This window comes from Humulus lupulus, chromosome 2, assembly GCF_963169125.1.
Source record: "Humulus lupulus chromosome 2, drHumLupu1.1, whole genome shotgun sequence".
Taxonomy (NCBI): Eukaryota; Viridiplantae; Streptophyta; class Magnoliopsida; order Rosales; family Cannabaceae; genus Humulus; species Humulus lupulus.
This window is the reverse complement of record NC_084794.1, coordinates 81,863,855-81,883,080: the sequence shown is the minus strand read 5'-3', so window position 1 is coordinate 81,883,080 and position 19,226 is coordinate 81,863,855. Positions and strand designations below refer to the sequence as shown.

The following is a 19,226-nucleotide window of genomic DNA, read 5'->3' as shown; positions in this document are numbered from 1 at the left end:
ATTATTAAAAATTAAAAACAAATTTACTCTACAAAAATCATCTCTTTAAAAAATTTGCATATTTTATAAAAAAAACAATTTAGTCAAATTAAAACATTTTGATTATCTTTCCTAATTATGCAAACAAATTAAAATGTTTCTAATTTTCTTTCCGGTAAGCTAGTAAACAACATAATAAAATAATAATTATGATTTTTCAATATTTTTATTCTCATTCATTTCTTCCAATAATTTATTCTAATTACCATTAGAGTTTAGTAAATGTACTATAATAGTATTTTAAATCAATGTTAAAATGGGTAAAAATCCATGTCATTGTTTTATAAAATCTAATATATATATATATGCTAATTAAGTTTTTAAGTGATAAATATGTATTTAATTAATGAATGTTGTTCGTATATGTGAATTAGCTTTGGAGTCCACAACTAACTAAATCTATTGAGTTGAGCCTATAGGATTGGACCATTAACTACTATAATTTTGGGAGAACTTAGAAATATACTACATATAAAAAAGGAAAAAAGGTACAAGAAAAGAGAAGCAAAAGTAGCATTCATTCTCTATTAGTATAATATAAAGAACTTCATTATTTGATAACAACTCGGAGAGTTATAATTCAACTCTAATAATAATAATGAAGCTGGAAACCACTACTAACATGCTTTTGCTTTATTAAGCTATATACACTCATTTTGATTAAAGACACCCAGCAAGGCTACTAAATAGTGAATATCAACATAGTTCTTTCTTTTAATCCAACTTTTTTTATATAATTTTTTTTTTAAAAAAAAATATTGAAAGAAAGATGTACTTTTTATGCTATAGACCATCAGCAAGCCCAATGGCCGCCAAATAGATTGGGCCTGGAAATTCAATAGAGCAACTTGCCACAGGAAATAGTTCAATGTATATAATGGGACAAAAGTACCTTGTACTTTGAGATCAGAAATGTTGGAGACCACTCCTTTAGAACTTTGAAGTGTTCTACTTAAATCTATTATTAGTTGATAAGCCTGTGCTGGTTTTTTATTTATTATATCTATTTAAATTTGGAGCTACCATTTCCTATGAAAAAAAATATATCTATTTGATACCTTCTTGGTGGGTTTTAGGGAATCTGTATCATTTACTGACCATTATAATAACTTTTTTAAATGAGACAATAAAGGAACCCATGCAGAGAAAAGAACAGTGAAAAAATAATGACAGAGAATGATTATGACATGTCATATGAGTGTCTAAAATTTGTGTTGATTAGTTAAAAATTATTTTGGCACATATTAAAGAATAATATCTTATTGTAAAAATTATAGAGATTGTACATATTTGAGAACTTGATAGATTCAAGAGTACCATTTTTTTTATACTTGAACTGGTCGATTCAAGAATCATTTTAAGTGACGTTAAAAATAATTTAAAGGATACATATTTTTTATTTTATATATTTTAACAATGGCTACATGTGAACGGAAGTGATTTGGCCCCCACAGTTTCATTGCCACAGCCAGTATTTGAATCAAAGGACTCGTTTTTTAAGGGGTAAAAGATGCTGAGACATAGCTTTCATGGATCCCACCATGACTGCCCAACTGACCAACCCAAAAGATCCCTCTGCACTGCATAAACAGAGGACTCACATTATTCTTTAAGGGCCGTTTGGTACAAAGAACACACAGTTTTTATATTACAGGAAAAGTTAAAAAGGGTAATTTAATAGTCTGCAAACTTACATTATTGTGTTTGGTTGTGCGCTATAATCTTATCTATGATTCTTGGGAATATCACTTTCTGTATTTAGTTGTGCATAAAAATCTGTTAAGTTTTCATATTTTCATAAAATTAATATAATAATATATTTTATCAAAATAATTTTATTCATGAAATATTTTTTAACAAAATTAAAAAAATACATCTATTAAATATCAGAATCAAGTATAATTTTTAAAATTACAAAATTACTCTTATTTTATTTTTAATAACATTTGTTATTTTAAACTAAACTAATGATATAAAGGCTTTACAAATTAATTTCTTTAAATAAATAAATATTATTTATCATTTTATAGTTTGATTTATATATATTTGTTTTTATATTATAAGTTTCAAAAATAAAATAAGTTATTAACTACAAAATTATTGGTTTAAGATTTTTTTTAAAAAAATAATAATAATAATTTTTAAGTATTTCATATTTTTACATATCTGAAAATCACTTATTAGATGAGTTTCACTCTAACCTAGAATCAAAGAAAAGTTAAAACCTTTGTAGTACATATTCTCAGATTAGAAAAACTCAAACCCAGTACCAAACATAAGATTCATATTCCCGTGTTTAGATTTCTGCTTACCAAATGACCCCTAGGGGTTTGATTAAAAATAAAAAATGAAGGATCAAAATGATGCTGCTGCTAAGTACTATTCTAAAGGCAATAAAAGCAAAAGCACCCTCTTAGCTCTTGCCGTGGATTATGGAGATAAGAGATAATATTAGTTTTGGTAATATTTCGAAACAGGGGAACGAAAAATGGAATTGGACAAACTAAAAAGTATCAACTTTGACCTTTAGACACAAAATCTGGTTGTCTCCATTCGCAGCTGGTCAAGATTTTCAAAACCTGGAAGATAAGACCTTTGCTTCAAATTATTACTCAACTATTTCTTCTTGACTATTGTTCTCTCTCATAATTTGAATGATTAAATACAAAAAAAAAAACGAGGTCACCATTCAGAAACTAGAATGGATTGTATTAGAAAACAAAAACAAATTGGCAATGGAGGCCCGTTTGTTCGTAGTCCCATGTGCTTTCAATGCACTGATGGGTAAACCAACCAATACATACACCTTATTATATGAATGTGAACTAATATGAAAATAAACAAATAATGCTATTTAGATACAGAGTGTTATATAGTTACACGTGCAATGCAGCATGGTTCTATAATAATATTTGGTGTACTCAGCACCATTGATGAAAAAAGTCACCACTTTTGGAAATAGACTGTGGCTTTGGATATCTCCTGCCATGCCAAGAAGGGCACACCGATCTTGAGAAGAAATTGAGGTCGACATCATTGACAAAGCAAAAAATAAAAAAAACCAATATAATCATAATGATAATTTATGTCTGTTGTTCACAAAAGACATCATGATGAGTTCAGTTCATACAAGAATCTCAAGTTTGGGTTAAGCAAAACAGTTGATCAACATTGTCATTTCATAATATTAGAATGCCTTAAGAGAAATGTATCATTGTGGTGTGTCAATGAACAAGATATGGTATACATAAACAGTAATGGCACAAGGCCAATCATCAGAATCACTGAATTAGCATCACAAATAATTTCAAAAAGGAGAGAAAAAAAAAACTAGCCCAACTCCTGGCCAAACTCTTCTAGTGAGAACCGATTTAAAATATGATGATAATCACAACACAAAATAATAAAGAATATACCTCTCTGTCTCTCTTTTGTCCCTCTCCATCTCTCTCGTTGTATTCACTCATATCATACCCCTGGGGTACTTTTTTCCATCCATGGCAAGTCCATATTCAGAGAAGAAGGCATACCAGTTTGTGAATCTGTTGAAGTAGAAAACTTGCCCTTCTTAGACCAAAGCCAGATCTTGGAAACAGAATAGCTTTCACCTTTACTTACACTACTAATCTTCTTTCCCTCCATATCTCCATCAACAGTAGGATTACCTTGTTCGGTTGCTTTACTTAGCCTTATGTCTTGGCCTAATCGATCAGTGGATAAGGGTACCCGAAGAACTGAGTCATCAAGCACATACTGATAAGATCCCATTGAATAACATCTTCTTGCATCCAAATTACTACTACTGGTCTCTCCAATCCCGGATTCTCCTGCTGCTGCCTCAACATTTACCTTTCTGAATTTACCAAGTCTAACAGGCAAAACACCCTTTTTATTAACAACAGCAGTTTCTTCAATCTCTACTGTTTTCTGTGAAGAAGTGTACCCGCCAATACCAGAACGGCCATCATCTTGAAAATCATCGAAATCGAACATTGGGTTTTCAATAGAATAGCCAGGCGTGAAGAGGGTTCCTCTACACAGAGGACATGTTGAGTTTGAGAGGAGCCAAGTGTCTATGCAATTGATATGGAAAGCATGGCTACACACAGGAAGCAATCTGAGCTTGTCCTTTTCAGAAAACTCACAAAGACAAACAGCACAATCAAACGGCTCTTTCAGACCCACAATCTCTTTATAATGAAAAACCGGCAAAGCATCTATAAAAGCTTGATCCAAACCAGAATCATGGAGGTGGAAGAGTTGCTGAAGCTGTCTCTGAAGAGCATCAGATGTAGAAAGTTCTGGGTATCTATTAGATTGAGAAGTAGCTGAGGAAGATGGATGCTTTATGAGAAATCTAACGAGCAGGTGAAGCAGACCAGATATGAAGAACAGTACAGCCAAAATCACAATGATAAAAAGAACAGCAGGACTTATTTTTGTACCAGATGAGGATGGTGATTGTGATGATGATGATGATGATGGTGGTATTGGTGTTTCTTTATGAAAACCACCACTATATGGAGACGAAGAAGTAGGAACAAATGGAGGAGAGTAGCCCATGTAACCATCTTTTTGCAGGATGTGGAGTTGAATCCGAGACATTTTCTCTTTTCTCTATCACATTCCACAAAGGCACAAACGATGGCTCTCCACAGCTCTTCCCTACTACTGAAGAAACCAGTCACAAAACGGTATCGCTTTTTGACTCGTTGCAGCCCAAAAATCCCATACAAACCTCTTCACTCACCACTTTTTCAATCTCAGATTAGTAGCAGTTGAGTAGTAAGAAAATAAGTACCACCACCCCACTTCAATTGTTGATACTGCATCAGTTTTCAAATGAAAACTAAAAGACACTGTTTGTATAGAAACTGGCCCTAAATAAACAAATGGTTAAACTTGTAATCTATTCACCTACCTTGATTCTGGGAAGTTCACCATTTGTATTTTTTTTTAATAGAAAAATGAAAACTTGGCACCAGAAAACCCTAAAGACTCGAGCTTTTGTATTGCATATATTATCTTATATCTAAAAAAGAAAAGACTTGAGCATCACAAATAAGAGGAAAGTGAAAAATGTGAAAGCGAAATGGGGTGTTGAGCTCTGTCTCTCTAAAGGGTGTCTCTTTCTTCTTCTCTCTCTCTCTCTCTCTCCAAACTAGTTCCTGATGGAACCAGAGGAACGCCAGAAGAGGGAGACAGTGGGCAATAGCTTTGAAAGTGCGAGGTAAGGAATTGCCAAAAAGTGGCACTTGCGTTTGGTCCCACTCTCCAAGTGAGCGCGTGGGACTTAAGTGGTCAACTACAAGCGACAAAGTCACAAAGTGCCACACCCAAACATGGGCTTCAAAGTGGACCTGGGCCGATTTAAAAAGTCGCGCCCGCACTAGTTTGTGGGCCCCCAAGGAGGAGGGAGTGGTTCGGTGGTTTTAGGTGTAGGAAAATGATCCAGGTGGCAGTTGATGAATAGAAAATGATTACAAAAGCTAAATACTATGTATGCTATATTTTAGGTGGGAATGCATTAATCAAAGCTGCTATCATTCAATATTTTTCTTTGATGTAATAAAGCTTAATGAGCTAATATAATTAATGCGTTACATAGTCACAATTTTACTGTCCCCTACGCAAACCCCCAAAACAAAAAAAGAAAATAAGAACAAATTGTAGTAGATTTTGATTTTATATACCAAAGTCAATAAAAATACAAAAAGGGTTGTTTTTGTTTAATAATCTTTCCTTTGCTTTGGAGACTGAGCTAAAATGTGGGGTTTCTTAAGCCAAATGACTTAAGATATTGCTTCAATTTGTGGGTTATTTTGGATTTGTCTTGGAATGATAACCTAAACCATGTGAACTCTCTTTTGTCTTAAGCCTAAAGGCAATTTAGGTGAAGTTTTTTTTAGGGGGAGTGTTAACTATATATTAATAGTCATTAGCTGGAGGATTAAGGAAGCTTAATTAATATGAAAAAGAGGTGAAGTTTGTTGTTAGGTAAGCATGAGAACCAACTCACATAACTGCCCTTAATTTGATTATTATTTAGCTAATGCAGGCACAATATTAAATCCACACCCACTTGATTAATCAACCATGAAAGACATAAATTTTGGCTTAGTTAATATCTCCATGCGAGATCATTACAAGGGTAGATCTGAGAAAATGGAATGTTAGTTAATTATTTTGTTTAATTTCTTCTCTTTATTGATTACAAGTACATGTTTAGAGTGGTGGAGAGCTTTGATAACTCCTTCCAATATAAAAGCCATAAACCCATATATAGTACTCAACTACTAAGATTTTATGGTATTTTATACATTTTAAGCCGTTGACTACTTTCATGCTGAGTGGACCTTATACTTTACACAGAAATAAAGCCTGTTCTACTATTAGTTTTCATCATTCTGGTTTTGACTATGGGCTTTTGCCTCTTCTAGGGAACGGTATTGGACCAATAAAACATAGGGTCAAAATGCATGAACTTGTTGTTACTAGTTCACTAGTGTCTTTAAGAGATCACAATTGGTGCTCAGGAAAAAAAATCTTTGTTTGACAGGAACCACCAGCACTTAGGAAAAACACAACTTACAGCACTTGAAAAGGTGTCTAATGGTTCCTCAGTATAAACAAACCAGACTCAGTCTAACTAATAACTTTAAATTTACAAAAATATCATGTTTTACTTGCACGAATACCTTATATATATATTTTTAAAAAAAATACTATTATTAGTTAGACAATAAGAGAAATATCATATTTCATCTTAAAAGTCTGGCAGGCTGCGAGTTCCACCAATCTAAAAAGACAAAGCAGTGTCGGCAGTGATGGGATGTTATGGCTTCCTATGACTAAAATAATGTGCACGTATCATATTAAAGATAGAAATGTATCATCAATCATTAGTGGTGGTAGCTAAGATTTTGAGGATTACATTTTTAGTTTATGGCTAAAGCAATTTGACTAACTTCGATCAAGAGCCAGTTGAACAAAATCAACAAACCAATAACAGAAACTACAAAACAATTGAAAATTTTAAGAACACAAAGATGTGATTTTTATCCAATCAGATTAGCAATCAGAGTTCTCCAGCTATAATAGATAGTTATGACTGTTAAGTTGGTTAAGGCCATATAACGAACTTAACTAACTACTCAAACTTAGCCTAATAGTAGTTATTAATTAGCAAATCAAGTAGTAATTTCTCACAGTTGTGCTATATTTCAAAATGCCAAAAGACAAAAGAAGCAGAGGAAACAGAAGTACATTCAATTAATGCTTTCAAGGCAAGTGCAAAGCATGTGTAACTGCATTAATTATTAGTTGATGAATACAAATATGATCCATAAAACTATAATTTATACTGACAAGTAGTTATGTGACCAAGTATTTTCTATGCATGTATTATATTTTTAATCCAATTGTCATGGCTCAAAAGATACAGCTGATCTCTCGTCTTCGTCTTTAATTGTGTTGATCATGGCAGCAACTTGGTTCATGGAGGGCCTAGCCTCAGGAGAACGATTGACACACTGTATGGCGACTTGGAGCAAACTCACCAGCCTCTCTACGCTAGCGCATTCCGAGAGCAAGGCCTTGTCAAAGACTTCAACTGTCCATTCTTCCCTCACAACAGACTGAACCCAATCTGTTAAGTCAATGCCATTGTGCTGCACCAGATTCCCTGTGAGAAGCTCAAGAAGGATGACACCGAAGCCATAAACATCGTCTTTGAAGATGGCGTTCGATGATTTGGAATGGCTAACTTTGGCTAACAATGAGTTATCTGGACTGTTTTGAACCCTCATGAGACCATACTCACTTATACATGGCTCCATGTTCTTGTTCAGCAAGATGTTTGATGATTTCAAGTTACCATGGGTGATCTTGTCATCTTTGAGTTCCTGGTGCATGAAGGCTAATGCTTCTGCAATGTTGGCTGCGACTTCAAGTCTAGTGGCCCAATCAAATGCATAATCCATGTTGGTTCCTGAAAAAGATTGAGTTAAGAAGTTTAGAAAAGTATGAGTTAACAAACAAAATATGTAAAAATATAACTAGTTAAGGTGACTAGTATTTATTACCGTGAAGAAACTTGAATAGATTTCCATTTTGCTGAAATTCATACACCAAAAGCTTCTCTTGTTTGGAAGAATAGAAAGCAAGAGCTGGCAGCACATTAGGATGCTTTACTTTATCTAACCTCTGCATTCTTTGCTTAAACTCATGACTAGAAATTGGCCAATCTTTAATCCTCTTGACAACTACATTCTTGTTATTATCAAGAAGGACCTTGTAGAGACAACCACTCTTGCCTCTTCCAAGCATCTCGGCTGGAGCCCTAAGTAAGTCCTCGAATTTGAGTCCATTTACCTCTGGACTTGTGAGCACCACCAGCACTGAGGATGAAACCAAAGCACTTTGATCAGCTGAAATTCCTGATTTGCTTAAACCTGCAACTGTGGACTCCATCGATGCTCCAAAACTAGACTTGTACAAGCTATCATCTTCATCATCCACTGCAACTACTTTCTTTGGCAATGTATTAACCTTGTCTTTTCTCTTGCTTCTTTTACACAGCATGAAAATGAATAGAGCAATACCAGCCAATCCCAAAACAATATATCCTACAAACATAGTAACTGGACTTTTTGAAGAACCTTTTGACTTCTCAGAAAGGGTATCTGCTTGAGAAGGTGGACACTCAATTGGCAATGGATCCCCACAGAGATAAGGATTACCAAGAAAGCTACTTGCAGTGAAATGGCCATGTACATCTGGTATACGACCAGTGAGGTTATTGTTGGAGACATTGAATAGCTTCAGGTTTGAGAAGTCGAATACTGGTATCTCCCCACCAAGCTGGTTATTTTCAGCAAGGAATACTTGAAGACCTGAAATCCTAGAAAAATCTGGCAAGCTACCAGAGAATCTGTTGTTGGATATATCAAGTTGTTTCATGTTATTCAACATGACAAGAGAAGCTGGAAGGCTTCCAGAAAGCTTGTTCTGAGTTACATGGAAGTGAGTGAGTTGTTTGCAGGACAAAATTTCTGTCGAAATTCCTCCATTAATGCTGTTGTACTCAAGATGAACAACACCAAGAGAGGCTGCAAGAGGTGCCACACCACAAAGAAAGCCAACGTCAAGCTCTCCATCTAGTTTTGAGCTGTTGAGGTACAACTTTCTTACGACAGTATTCTTTGAGTCACAAACTACACCAGGCCAGTGGTCTTTGCAGGGATCAGATGAGAAGCTCCAACTCGAAAGCGAACCGAGTTGACTACTATTGTTAGAGAGCTTTGCAAGAAAGTTGAGCAGTGAGTTCTTAACCTCATCTTCAACAGAAGTTGTAGTACGAAGAAGGAGAAACAAAGAGAAGAAGATCAACCAGATAGGAATAGGAATTCTGTTCATTCTTGATCCCAGCTTTGAAATGAGCTTAAGCTGCAATATGGCTTAATTTTTTTATGTGGGAGAAGTTGGTGAAGTAAATAAAGGCTAGTATTGGACTGGTTCAGATTATGGACAAGGAGAAAATCCCAATGCTTCAAGTACTTGTCTTAGAGCACTCAGTTGCTCTACTCCATCTTTCAAAATACCTCATTAAAACACACATTTTTCTGTTTTACCTCTAAGTTTTACATTATACTATATATCAGTTTCTCTATATTTTTCTTTACATCATTTAAATATTATATCTTTAAACATATTTTATTACTTAAAGTAAAATAAAATAATTGAAAAAGAAAAAAATAATAAATATTTACTAAATAGAGAGAGAAAAGTTATAAAAAAATATTAAAATATTATATAAAAGATATGTAAATGTTATGTAAATGTAAATATAGATTAATTGGAGTTTGTGCATATCTATTATAAATATATGTATAAAAGAGCTGATGGAAGATGTTTTTATGAGTTTTAGTTAAATATTATAAAAAAAGTGTAGTATAAAATATATCACAAAAACATACATTTTTATAATTTACCTCAAAAATTTTATATTATACCATACATCTGGTTCTTTACATTATTTATATATTATATTTTTTAAAATATTTTATTTATTTTAAGAAATAAAATAATTAAACATAATAGTATTACACTCATATATATACAAAAATTTATAAAAAAAATAATAAAATATTTATAGCTTGATGAATAGTATTTCATTACATATAAAGAAATAGTTTTCATTTAGGTAAAAAAATATAACTTTACATCATCCAATGAAAGGCTACTTAACTATTTTTTGTCAATATTATAAAGAATAACACATTTTAGATATCTTAAAAGAGAGTTGTGAACTTGTTAAGGCCAATTGGCTGATTCTACAATGGAGATTTTTTGGATCCTATTCCTTATAAGATTTGCCGCTATAAAGGAATAAGCCATATTTTGCACCAATGATATTTGAATATTCTGGGGCCGGCAGCTTAAATAGCTGGAGTTTTTTAATGTCACGTTCCTTTTCAATGTGGTTAGACTCCAGCAAAAATACGATAAAAATGATCTTGACCGTCGTAACTCTTTCAAATCTCATTAACTTTCTTGTACCAAGTGGACAAGAGTAGAAGTTGATCATGTCAAAAAGGATTTAACGGCTGAGATGTTTTTATATATGATACCAGAAAAGATATAAATATATAAATATATATATATATATATATATTGACTCAGGTAGCTGACATGGTCCAGATTGTGGGGAAGGCCATGTGTTCAACTTTACAAGTTACAAAAGATGACTAGAATAGTAACAGGATCAATCATGGGGTTCTACTTCTTATACAACTTTATTTGTTTAAAGCGGCAGAGCATCTTAGATTTTGTTTCGATTGAAATAATAATGTGATTTTTTTATGTCTAGTGGATGGCTGGCTTGAACAATTTATTGCTTTATTATGATAAATAAACCCACTAGAGTGACTACATATTTGTTGTCTGTGAAGAATGAAGTTCATGAAAGTACTCAAAAAGTACAAGACAGAGTTGAATAGACACTTCCCTTGTTCCATTTCTTATATAGATTCCTACCCTATAAGGTAAATGTGTCATGAAGGTGAATTGAGATTGTTTTCATAACGCCCGTGTTTAGGGCACCGGGTAAAATTCGGGTTTACGGGAAATTTAATTCTCAGAAATGTTATTTCCAAGTATTTTGATACTTATAAGAAATATGGTATGTCTTGTATGTACGTTATGTGTTTAAATATTGGTTATTATATAATAAGTTTGGTTATGCAATCAAACTAAGACTGCAGTCACGGACCAAGTCAAAATCCCTAATCGAGTGAAAATCTCATATCTAAAATATTCTCCAATAATTATGGCGAAAGAAAAATTAAGTTGAGCATAAAATAATTATGTAAAAGAAAAAAAAAAACAAATAATTTTAATGAATTTTCTGGGAAAATTCAATATGTGCATCATCAAACATTTTTGGTATGATATTCAATTAAATTAAAAATCATAAGTTCCTTTAGTTGAAAACTATAAGAAATTACATTTTTACAAAAAGTACCATTCTAGTCTTGGGTAATAAGTAGCTTTATTTAAAAATAAAAGAAAATAGGAGGGCATAAGTGTCTTTTAGAGGAGTTGGCTAGCATGTGAGTGGTAAGAGAGTCATCATATTGCTATTGTCACTTCAATTCTTACAATAAACTCTCTAAGAGCAAAACCAATGAGCATTTTGAGATTGCATGTGCAATCTGAAATGTTAACTGTCCAGTTTTAATACTGACACTTTGAGCAATGATTTGAATGTGTTAAACTAATTATTTATGGCTGAAACTTTTACTCGATATTCTTGGAATTTTTAATATTAAACATATGAAACAGTTTTTAAAAATTCACTACAGTTTGGGAGTTATGAATTTTATAACTTAGATGTTCAAAATTATTTGTTATCAAGATGGTGTTGTTACAGTGGCTTCCAATGGGCCAAACACTAGGTTATTTATCAAAATTTAAAATGAAACTTCCAGAATTTCATTATTTAGGAAGAGTACTTGATTTTAACATTTTGAAACACTAAAAAACGTTATGTCTAGGTCAAGTTATAAGCTTTTTGTGATTGATGTGCAAGCTAGAGTGAAAAACTGACAGCTTGAAGAGTGCATGTTTGAACAACGTTTTGGCAAGTTTAAAATCAATATTTTTAGTCGGTTTTATTTATTTAGACTCTTTTTATATTAATTAAAACTCATGCAATAGTTGACTAAGAAATACATCATAGATTGTGAGTTTTGATTTTTCTAAAATGGTTGTCAAATCAAATTATGTTTTGGACAGATTTAGTTTTTAAACTTTGAGTCATAATTCACTAGTCAAATCATGTTTTTTTTTCTTAAAGCAAATAGAAGATAAATTTCTATGAATTAAGAGTTAAGATTTAAGTGACTTAAAATATAATGAGGTTTTATATTTTAATGAAAATTCTTAAGATAGTACTCTTGTGTGAGTTAGGACTTTATTTTTTTCACAAAAATAATTATCACTTAGGACTCAAATTTGTTTATTTGGTTATTTAAGAAAATAAAATCTTTTTGGATAATAAAACTTATGGGTTTCTTAATTTACTGAAAAATTTACCTTTTTAAATTAAAAGATTAGTAAAATAAAAATCTATTTTTAAAACTTGGTCATTCTAATTTCAGAATGTTTTCCTTTACAAATTTAATAAATTGGGAGATATCATTTAATACTTTTATTTTTTAAGAAAAATAAGAAAGTGTTAATGGAAGTTTTCTTTAGGCTTAAGAATGTGGTCTCTTTATGCAATTGGAAATTTATTTCCAAATTTCAGGCACTATTATTTGTAGGCATATTTTTATGAATAATGTGATAAGACTATAAATTCAATGGTTTAGTCTAAGCTTAAAGATTTAAGAACAAATGCTTTTAAAGTATTGAAAATTAGTTAAGTTAAGTTCCTCCCTAATCGCTCAACTTACAGACTTAAACTTAATTAATCAAACACCATAATTAATCCGAGTCACTGTATGAATTCTATTACAGTACTATTAGCGTGGGAAAGCTCATTTCTGGACCCAGGAATCCCGCTTATCCGCTAAGGACAACTGGTAAGACAACTTATGAATGTTTTGCTACAACATGACATGAATATTTTAAATTTAAGACCTAAGTACACATTTGAAAACTAGCTCTAGAATGTTACTTAAGACCATTGTCCTAAGGAGGTTCACATACTCATAAGTAAGGTAAGCAATTATGATTATGACATCCGGCTAGCTACCGGTGTCAAGTAAGTAAGAACTGGGTAGCTCTGAATACGTAAGTAAGCAAGCATCGGATGTCTCCAGTGACTTTGTAAGTAAGCTCAGTTGGCCACCGTTATAAGTAAGACGTTCGGTTTAACACTCGCGACATAAGAGTCTGGTTAAAATTTGTGACATGTAAGTAAGACATCCAGCTTAACACCCGCGACATAAAAGTCCAGTTAAACTCCATGACATGTAAGTAAGACGTCTAGTTTAACACCTGCGACATAAGAGTCTGGTTAAACTCCGTGACATGTAAAGACGTTTGGTTTAAAACCCATGACATAAGAGTCCGGTTAAACTTTGTGACACATACGTAAGATGCTTCTGAAAGCAAGCCATTAAGATTATGAGAGTGTGTTGAATTCTCCTAGGAGTCTTAGTAACCGGTGTATTTTAAGTATACACCCGTGTTTGTGTTGAGTAAGTTAAGTAAGTTGAGTAAGTTAAGTATGATAAGGTGATAAGTATGATATGTAAGTTAATTATGATAAGATGATAAGTACGATATGTATGATATGCATGTTAAGTATGATAAGATGATAAGTACGATATGTATGACATGTAAGTTAAGTATGATAAGATGATAAGTACGATATGCATGTTAAGTATGATAAGATGATAAGTATGATATGCATGTTAAGTATGATAAGATGATAAGTATGATATGTATGATATGCATGTTAAGTATGAAAAGTAGGTTATGAGTTAAGATCGTATGTATATATACACTTGCTTTGGGATTTTCTGCGTGCAGGCTTACTTAGTTACAGAATACGGTTATTGAGCATGACTATAAGTTTGCCAAGAAGTTCACATGTTCTTGAATTGTATGTTAGGGTTCTGTCATTCTAAAGCCCTATTTATGGTTGAATATATGTATGATCACTGTTAGGGCTTCCTGCTTGTCCTCTTTATGTTATGTATGTTAAGTTGTTCTAACTAAGTGTTTCTCTTACCTGGTTGTTTTATGTTGTAGGTAAGCAAAACAACAAGACGGATCAGTGAGCGCTGGAGTTTGTCATGCGGAGTGTACATGTGGCCCGACTGTGGAAGTCGCTAGGCTTTTGTCAAGTTTTAAGTTGTGTAAAAACTTTATGTCATTTTATGTTTAAGTTGTTTCAAAATTTCAAATATTGTAATCTTTATTTTAAGCATGCACATCCTTCTAAACTAAGTAAATATTTAAAAAGAGTTTTTATATGGATTTTCGAGTCTTTTAAGTAAACGAAGTAAGATGTTTTCCAGAAATGATGTATGTTTTCTGCAATTATGTTGGTCATTTTTACTGGGCCATTACAAGAGAAGCGTTGTTCAGCATAGAGTAGAGAAACCAGGATTACTAGTACTCTCGTTAAATGAAAACAGAAAGATGTGGTGTATAGTACTAATTCTAGGAGTATGAGGTTGCGCCACATTGAAATTGAAAGCATATGAGATTATTAGTATATTTATAAAAATATATTTTATTCTATTCATGTATGAGTTATGAATGTTTTATATAGGAGATGTCAATTTAGTTTTGTTATGTAATCTCACCAATTTAGTACATTGTCAAAAAGAATTTTGAACATACAAATAATTGTTAAATAAAATAATTACTGACGAAATGATGATCTACCAAGATTTCCTTTTGGATATATAGCAATTCATTCATGTCTGTTTTTATTAAGTTGAATTAAAACCACCAATATTCCAGGAAAAAATCTTAACATTTTGAACATATGAATAATCGTTAAATAAAATAACTACTGGTTAATGGTGGTTGTAGGATATTGACAAAATGATGATCTACCAAGATTTTCCTTCTAGATATACAACAATTCATTCCTACCCGTCTTTATTAGGTTGAAATAAAACGACCAATATTTTGGAAAAAAAGTGTTATATGTATTATTTTATTCTAAAAAAATTAAAGTTAAAACGAAGGATATGACAAGAATAACATAAATGTTGTCACCTCACTTATTGTAGTCCCAACTTAATATAAATATAATAATTAAAAAATAATAATAAGGAAGTATTCTCAATGACTACATGATATTACATTTTTAGTGACATGCTATAGCAAATTTTTGCAGTACATTAATATGAAAGTTTCTATTTTAAGAGTTGGATTGATTAATTATTAATATAAAAGTTATGTAATTATAATTTACATAATACACAATTAATTATTATTTTTTTACAAGTAAAATCCTTAAATTATTTCATATTTGATATTTTAGTTTTAATTTAAATTTTTAATATTTATATTTAATAATTATAATTTACATAATACATAATAAGTTTTTATTTATTTACATGAAAATAAAGGAAAATTGGAGTTTATATGCTTAAAGGGGACACCTATTAGAATCGTATCCCATATAATGCCAAAGTTGGATTAATATGCTTTTTTTTAACTTTCACAATACCCCTCTCATTTATTCTGTCTCACTCTCTTTCACTTTCTCACCAAAACCTCAATGAAAGCCACACCCCGACCAAAAACCCCCAGCCCCGACAAAATTTGCGACCCCTTCTCAGCATCGAAGTAGCTCAACAAACCCCACGCATTAGTCCCCACAATACACCTCTACCATTAACACCGTCCCATTTCATACCTTTCTCTTTCTTTCTCTCTCCATCACTAAAGTCTGTCGACCACAACAAAGACCACCACTGGATTTCTACATAAAAAAATTACCAGATTAAGCATGCCATCGAGCCTCTATTGAGCTACATCAAACACAATAAAAAGATGAGCTAACAGAGCATGCCATCAAACCCCCGTTGAGGCATTATCCAACGGCATCGAACCCCCCCCCCCCCCCCCCATCAAGACACTATCGAATGACATCGAGATAGATGGATTGTGTTCTGTTCGATGGTGCTCGATGGCGACTCAAACATAATTAAAAAAAATGAACAAAATATGTATGTTATCGAAACCCATTGAGCACAATCGAACAAAATGAACAAAATGAGTATGTCATCGAATACCATCAAGCTCTTATCGAACAACATCAAACAAAGGAAAATAAAAAATGAACTAACTAAGCACAACATCAAACACTAGCGAGCACTTATCGAGGTGCATCGAGCATAATAAAAAGATTGAACAAAATAAGCATGGCATCAAACTCCATCGAGCCCTTGTCAAGCAGTATCAAACAAGAGCAAAAAAATATAACAAAAAAATCATGGCATCGAACCTCATTGAGCACCTATTGAACGACATCAATTACAAACAAAAAATACTCATTTTTTGACCCAAGAAACTCCAACATTTTCATTCCATCAAACAAATCAAAGAAAAAAAATCTAAATCTAAAGGAAATCATACATTTGAGTTTATTGTAACTAAGTTTCGGCTCAAAGCTACTAAAAAAATCGAAAGAATAAATAAAGTCCTAATCTTGGATTTTAATGGCGGAGGTGGCAGTGGTGTTGGGGGTTCTGTTGATCAGTGAAGGAGGAGAAGTTCTTGCTTGACCTCAGTCTATTATCGTGAACGCATGGGTCTACTTTGGAGGGTCAAGATCGTGAGTGGGTGCTGGGCTAGGAAGGGTTGGGGGCTCTGTCGTGGGGTTTGGGAAGAGATTGAGAGAAAATAGTGAAGAGAAAGAGAATGGAGAGTTATGAAAGGGGTACTTTGGGGATATTTTGAATCATTGGAATACTCATCTAACTTTTACAATATATAGGATAATTTTTTATTAGGTAGCCACATGAAGCATAGCTTTTCAAATTTCCCAAAATAAATAAGATAGTTTATTTGTAAAACTTATGAATTCATCTTAAGGTTACATCAAAATTAACTTCTGCTTCCATTTAAAAAATTAAAGTAAAATTTTCATTTCACTGTGTAACTACATAAGAGCACATATGTTGAAGTAAATAGCAAAAATTACCTTGAAGAATATGACTATTTGCTTCCTGTTAAAGGGAAGAGAATAAGACATTATATTTACTTATATCTTTTCAACAAAGAATCAAACCAAGTGGTGGCCATTAATAATTGTAAATTAAATACATGATTTATATGAAATCGTTAATGTCATTAATATGAGGAAGAGAAAAAATATAAAAAAAGACATGAATGCATCATCATCATGCATGTCTTTAGATAAGTAACTAAAAGAGATTGTTAATATCTTTTACCTATATAAGAAATGGCTATGAAACGACAATTGTTGTGGTTTACCAAAAAATTTTCAATTTTCTGTTTGTTTGAATGATTTTCAATATTGTTTATTTTACAATTACAATTAAATATACATATATGTTAAGATTTATCTCAATTTCTGTATCTCCCATTCAACTCATAATCACCAAATATATACAAATTACATCAAGGTATCCTATCAAAATTAAGAAACCAAATATCACGCCTAAACTTGCGCCCCAAGGCCACAATATTCAAACCAACCACTCAATTACCTCGCTAGTGGACAACTTGCCCAATCAGAATCACACCAACCTTCCCAGCTTAATTCGTTTTCAAGTATCGAACTACTCTTAATGATGCTTCCCAATGCTCTTCCAGGGGTTGTTGCATGAACTGCGAAAGAATATGGACTAAATATGCCAAATCTGGACATGTAACACCCAAATAAATCAATTGTACAACCAGTCGATAGTATTGCTTCGGATCATCAAGTAACCTTCCATTTTCCAATGTCAATCTATGGTTTACTCCATAGGGAATCATGTAGGTTTAACACCTAGGAGTCCCGACTCAGAAATAATGTCCAACGCATATTTCCTCTAACAAATAAAAATGCCCTTCGAACTGCGAGCTACCTCTAGCCCAAGGAAATATTTCAACACCCCCAAATCTTTCATCTTGAAATATTTTCCAAGATAGTCTTTAAAAATTGCCAATGCCACCTCATCATTTCCTGCAATGATCATGTCATCCACATATACTCCTTTGTCAAGGTAAATAATGAATAATTAGAATATGATTGTTTAAAACCATAATTCTGCATTGCCATTGCAAGTTTGGCAAACCAACACCTAAGAGCATATTTTAAACCATATAGGGACTTTTTCATCTTGCACACCAAATTAAACTTATTTTTTTCGAATCCTGGAGGAATTTTCATGTATACCTCTTCTTCTAAATCACAATGCAAGAAGGAATTATGTACATCCATTTGATGAATTTCCCACTTTTTGATCGCCACTAGGGAAAGAAAAGTACGAACTGTCACCATTTTTTCCACTAGAGAAAAAGACTCGTTGTAGTTAATACCTTACTATCTGATAATGGCCGAAAATTACGAGTCTTGCTTACAAATTTCCTCATTCATCGTGTTTTTCAGTATACACCTATTTACTCCCGAGTGCTTTCTCCCCTGGGGGTAATTCTTGAAAGACCCAAGTGCCCTGATCTTCCAATGCTCGTATCTCTTCTACCATAGCCATTCTCCAACCTTCATGCTTTACTACCTCCTTAATAGTTTTAGGTGGGTTTCCTGCAGTTACAGACTCTATATATTTTCTTTGGTTATAAGAAAATCGATCACAAGATACAAAGTGTGAAATAGGATAAGGAGTACCTAAGGAAGTTGTCGAAGAGGATGAGTTCGCAGAAGAACTTTTTTATTTCACAATGGTATGAATCACAAATTCATGGTAATGAGAATTAAGGAATTTTGGACATTTCCCTTTTCCCATTTTTGTCTTTGTCCCCTCATAAGCATTGCCCGTAGGTGCTGCTTTCTGCTGCATCTCACTCACTGTGGGGTGTCACTACTTTACCCGCTCATTAGCAGCACCCACTGACACCAAGCCCCCTTCGCCTTCCTGCCCATCATCTCGTCTTCGCTCCCCCTGCAGCCTGCGCCACATTCTCCTGCGTGGCAGCAAGTAAGGCATGATCACAAACCACTACCTCTACACACACAAAGT

At 32.9% G+C, this 19,226-nt stretch overlaps 2 protein-coding genes across 2 annotated transcripts; both read right to left on the bottom strand.

Moving 5' to 3' along the window:
* Window positions 1-3,200: 3,200 nt before the first annotated feature.
* Window positions 3,201-5,242, bottom strand: LOC133818113 (RING-H2 finger protein ATL46). Its single transcript, XM_062250822.1, has one exon. The coding sequence runs from the start codon at window positions 4,642-4,644 to the stop codon at window positions 3,508-3,510; it is 1,137 nt and encodes a 378-aa protein (XP_062106806.1). The 5' UTR covers window positions 4,645-5,242; the 3' UTR covers window positions 3,201-3,507.
* A 2,221-nt stretch (window positions 5,243-7,463) lies between these two features.
* On the bottom strand, window positions 7,464-9,456 carry LOC133814463 (probable inactive receptor kinase At2g26730). The gene is made up of 2 exons (XM_062247419.1): window positions 8,124-9,456; window positions 7,464-8,029 (listed from the first exon to the last, which is right to left on the bottom strand). The coding sequence occupies exons 1-2, from the start codon at window positions 9,454-9,456 to the stop codon at window positions 7,464-7,466; spliced, it is 1,899 nt and encodes a 632-aa protein (XP_062103403.1).
* Between the last annotated feature and the right edge of the window lie 9,770 nt (window positions 9,457-19,226).

What these genes read in the sequence shown, in the direction of transcription:
- LOC133818113 (XM_062250822.1), bottom strand. Translation starts at nt 4,644, where the DNA reads ATGTCTCGGATTCAACTCCACATCCTGCAAAAAGATGGTTACATGGGC.
- LOC133814463 (XM_062247419.1), bottom strand. Translation starts at nt 9,456, where the DNA reads ATGAACAGAATTCCTATTCCTATCTGGTTGATCTTCTTCTCTTTGTTT. An exon ending in TCTATTCAAGTTTCTTCACG is followed by an intron (nt 8,030 to 8,123) that starts GTAATAAATACT and finishes AATCTTTTTCAG; the next exon opens with GAACCAACATGGATTATGCA.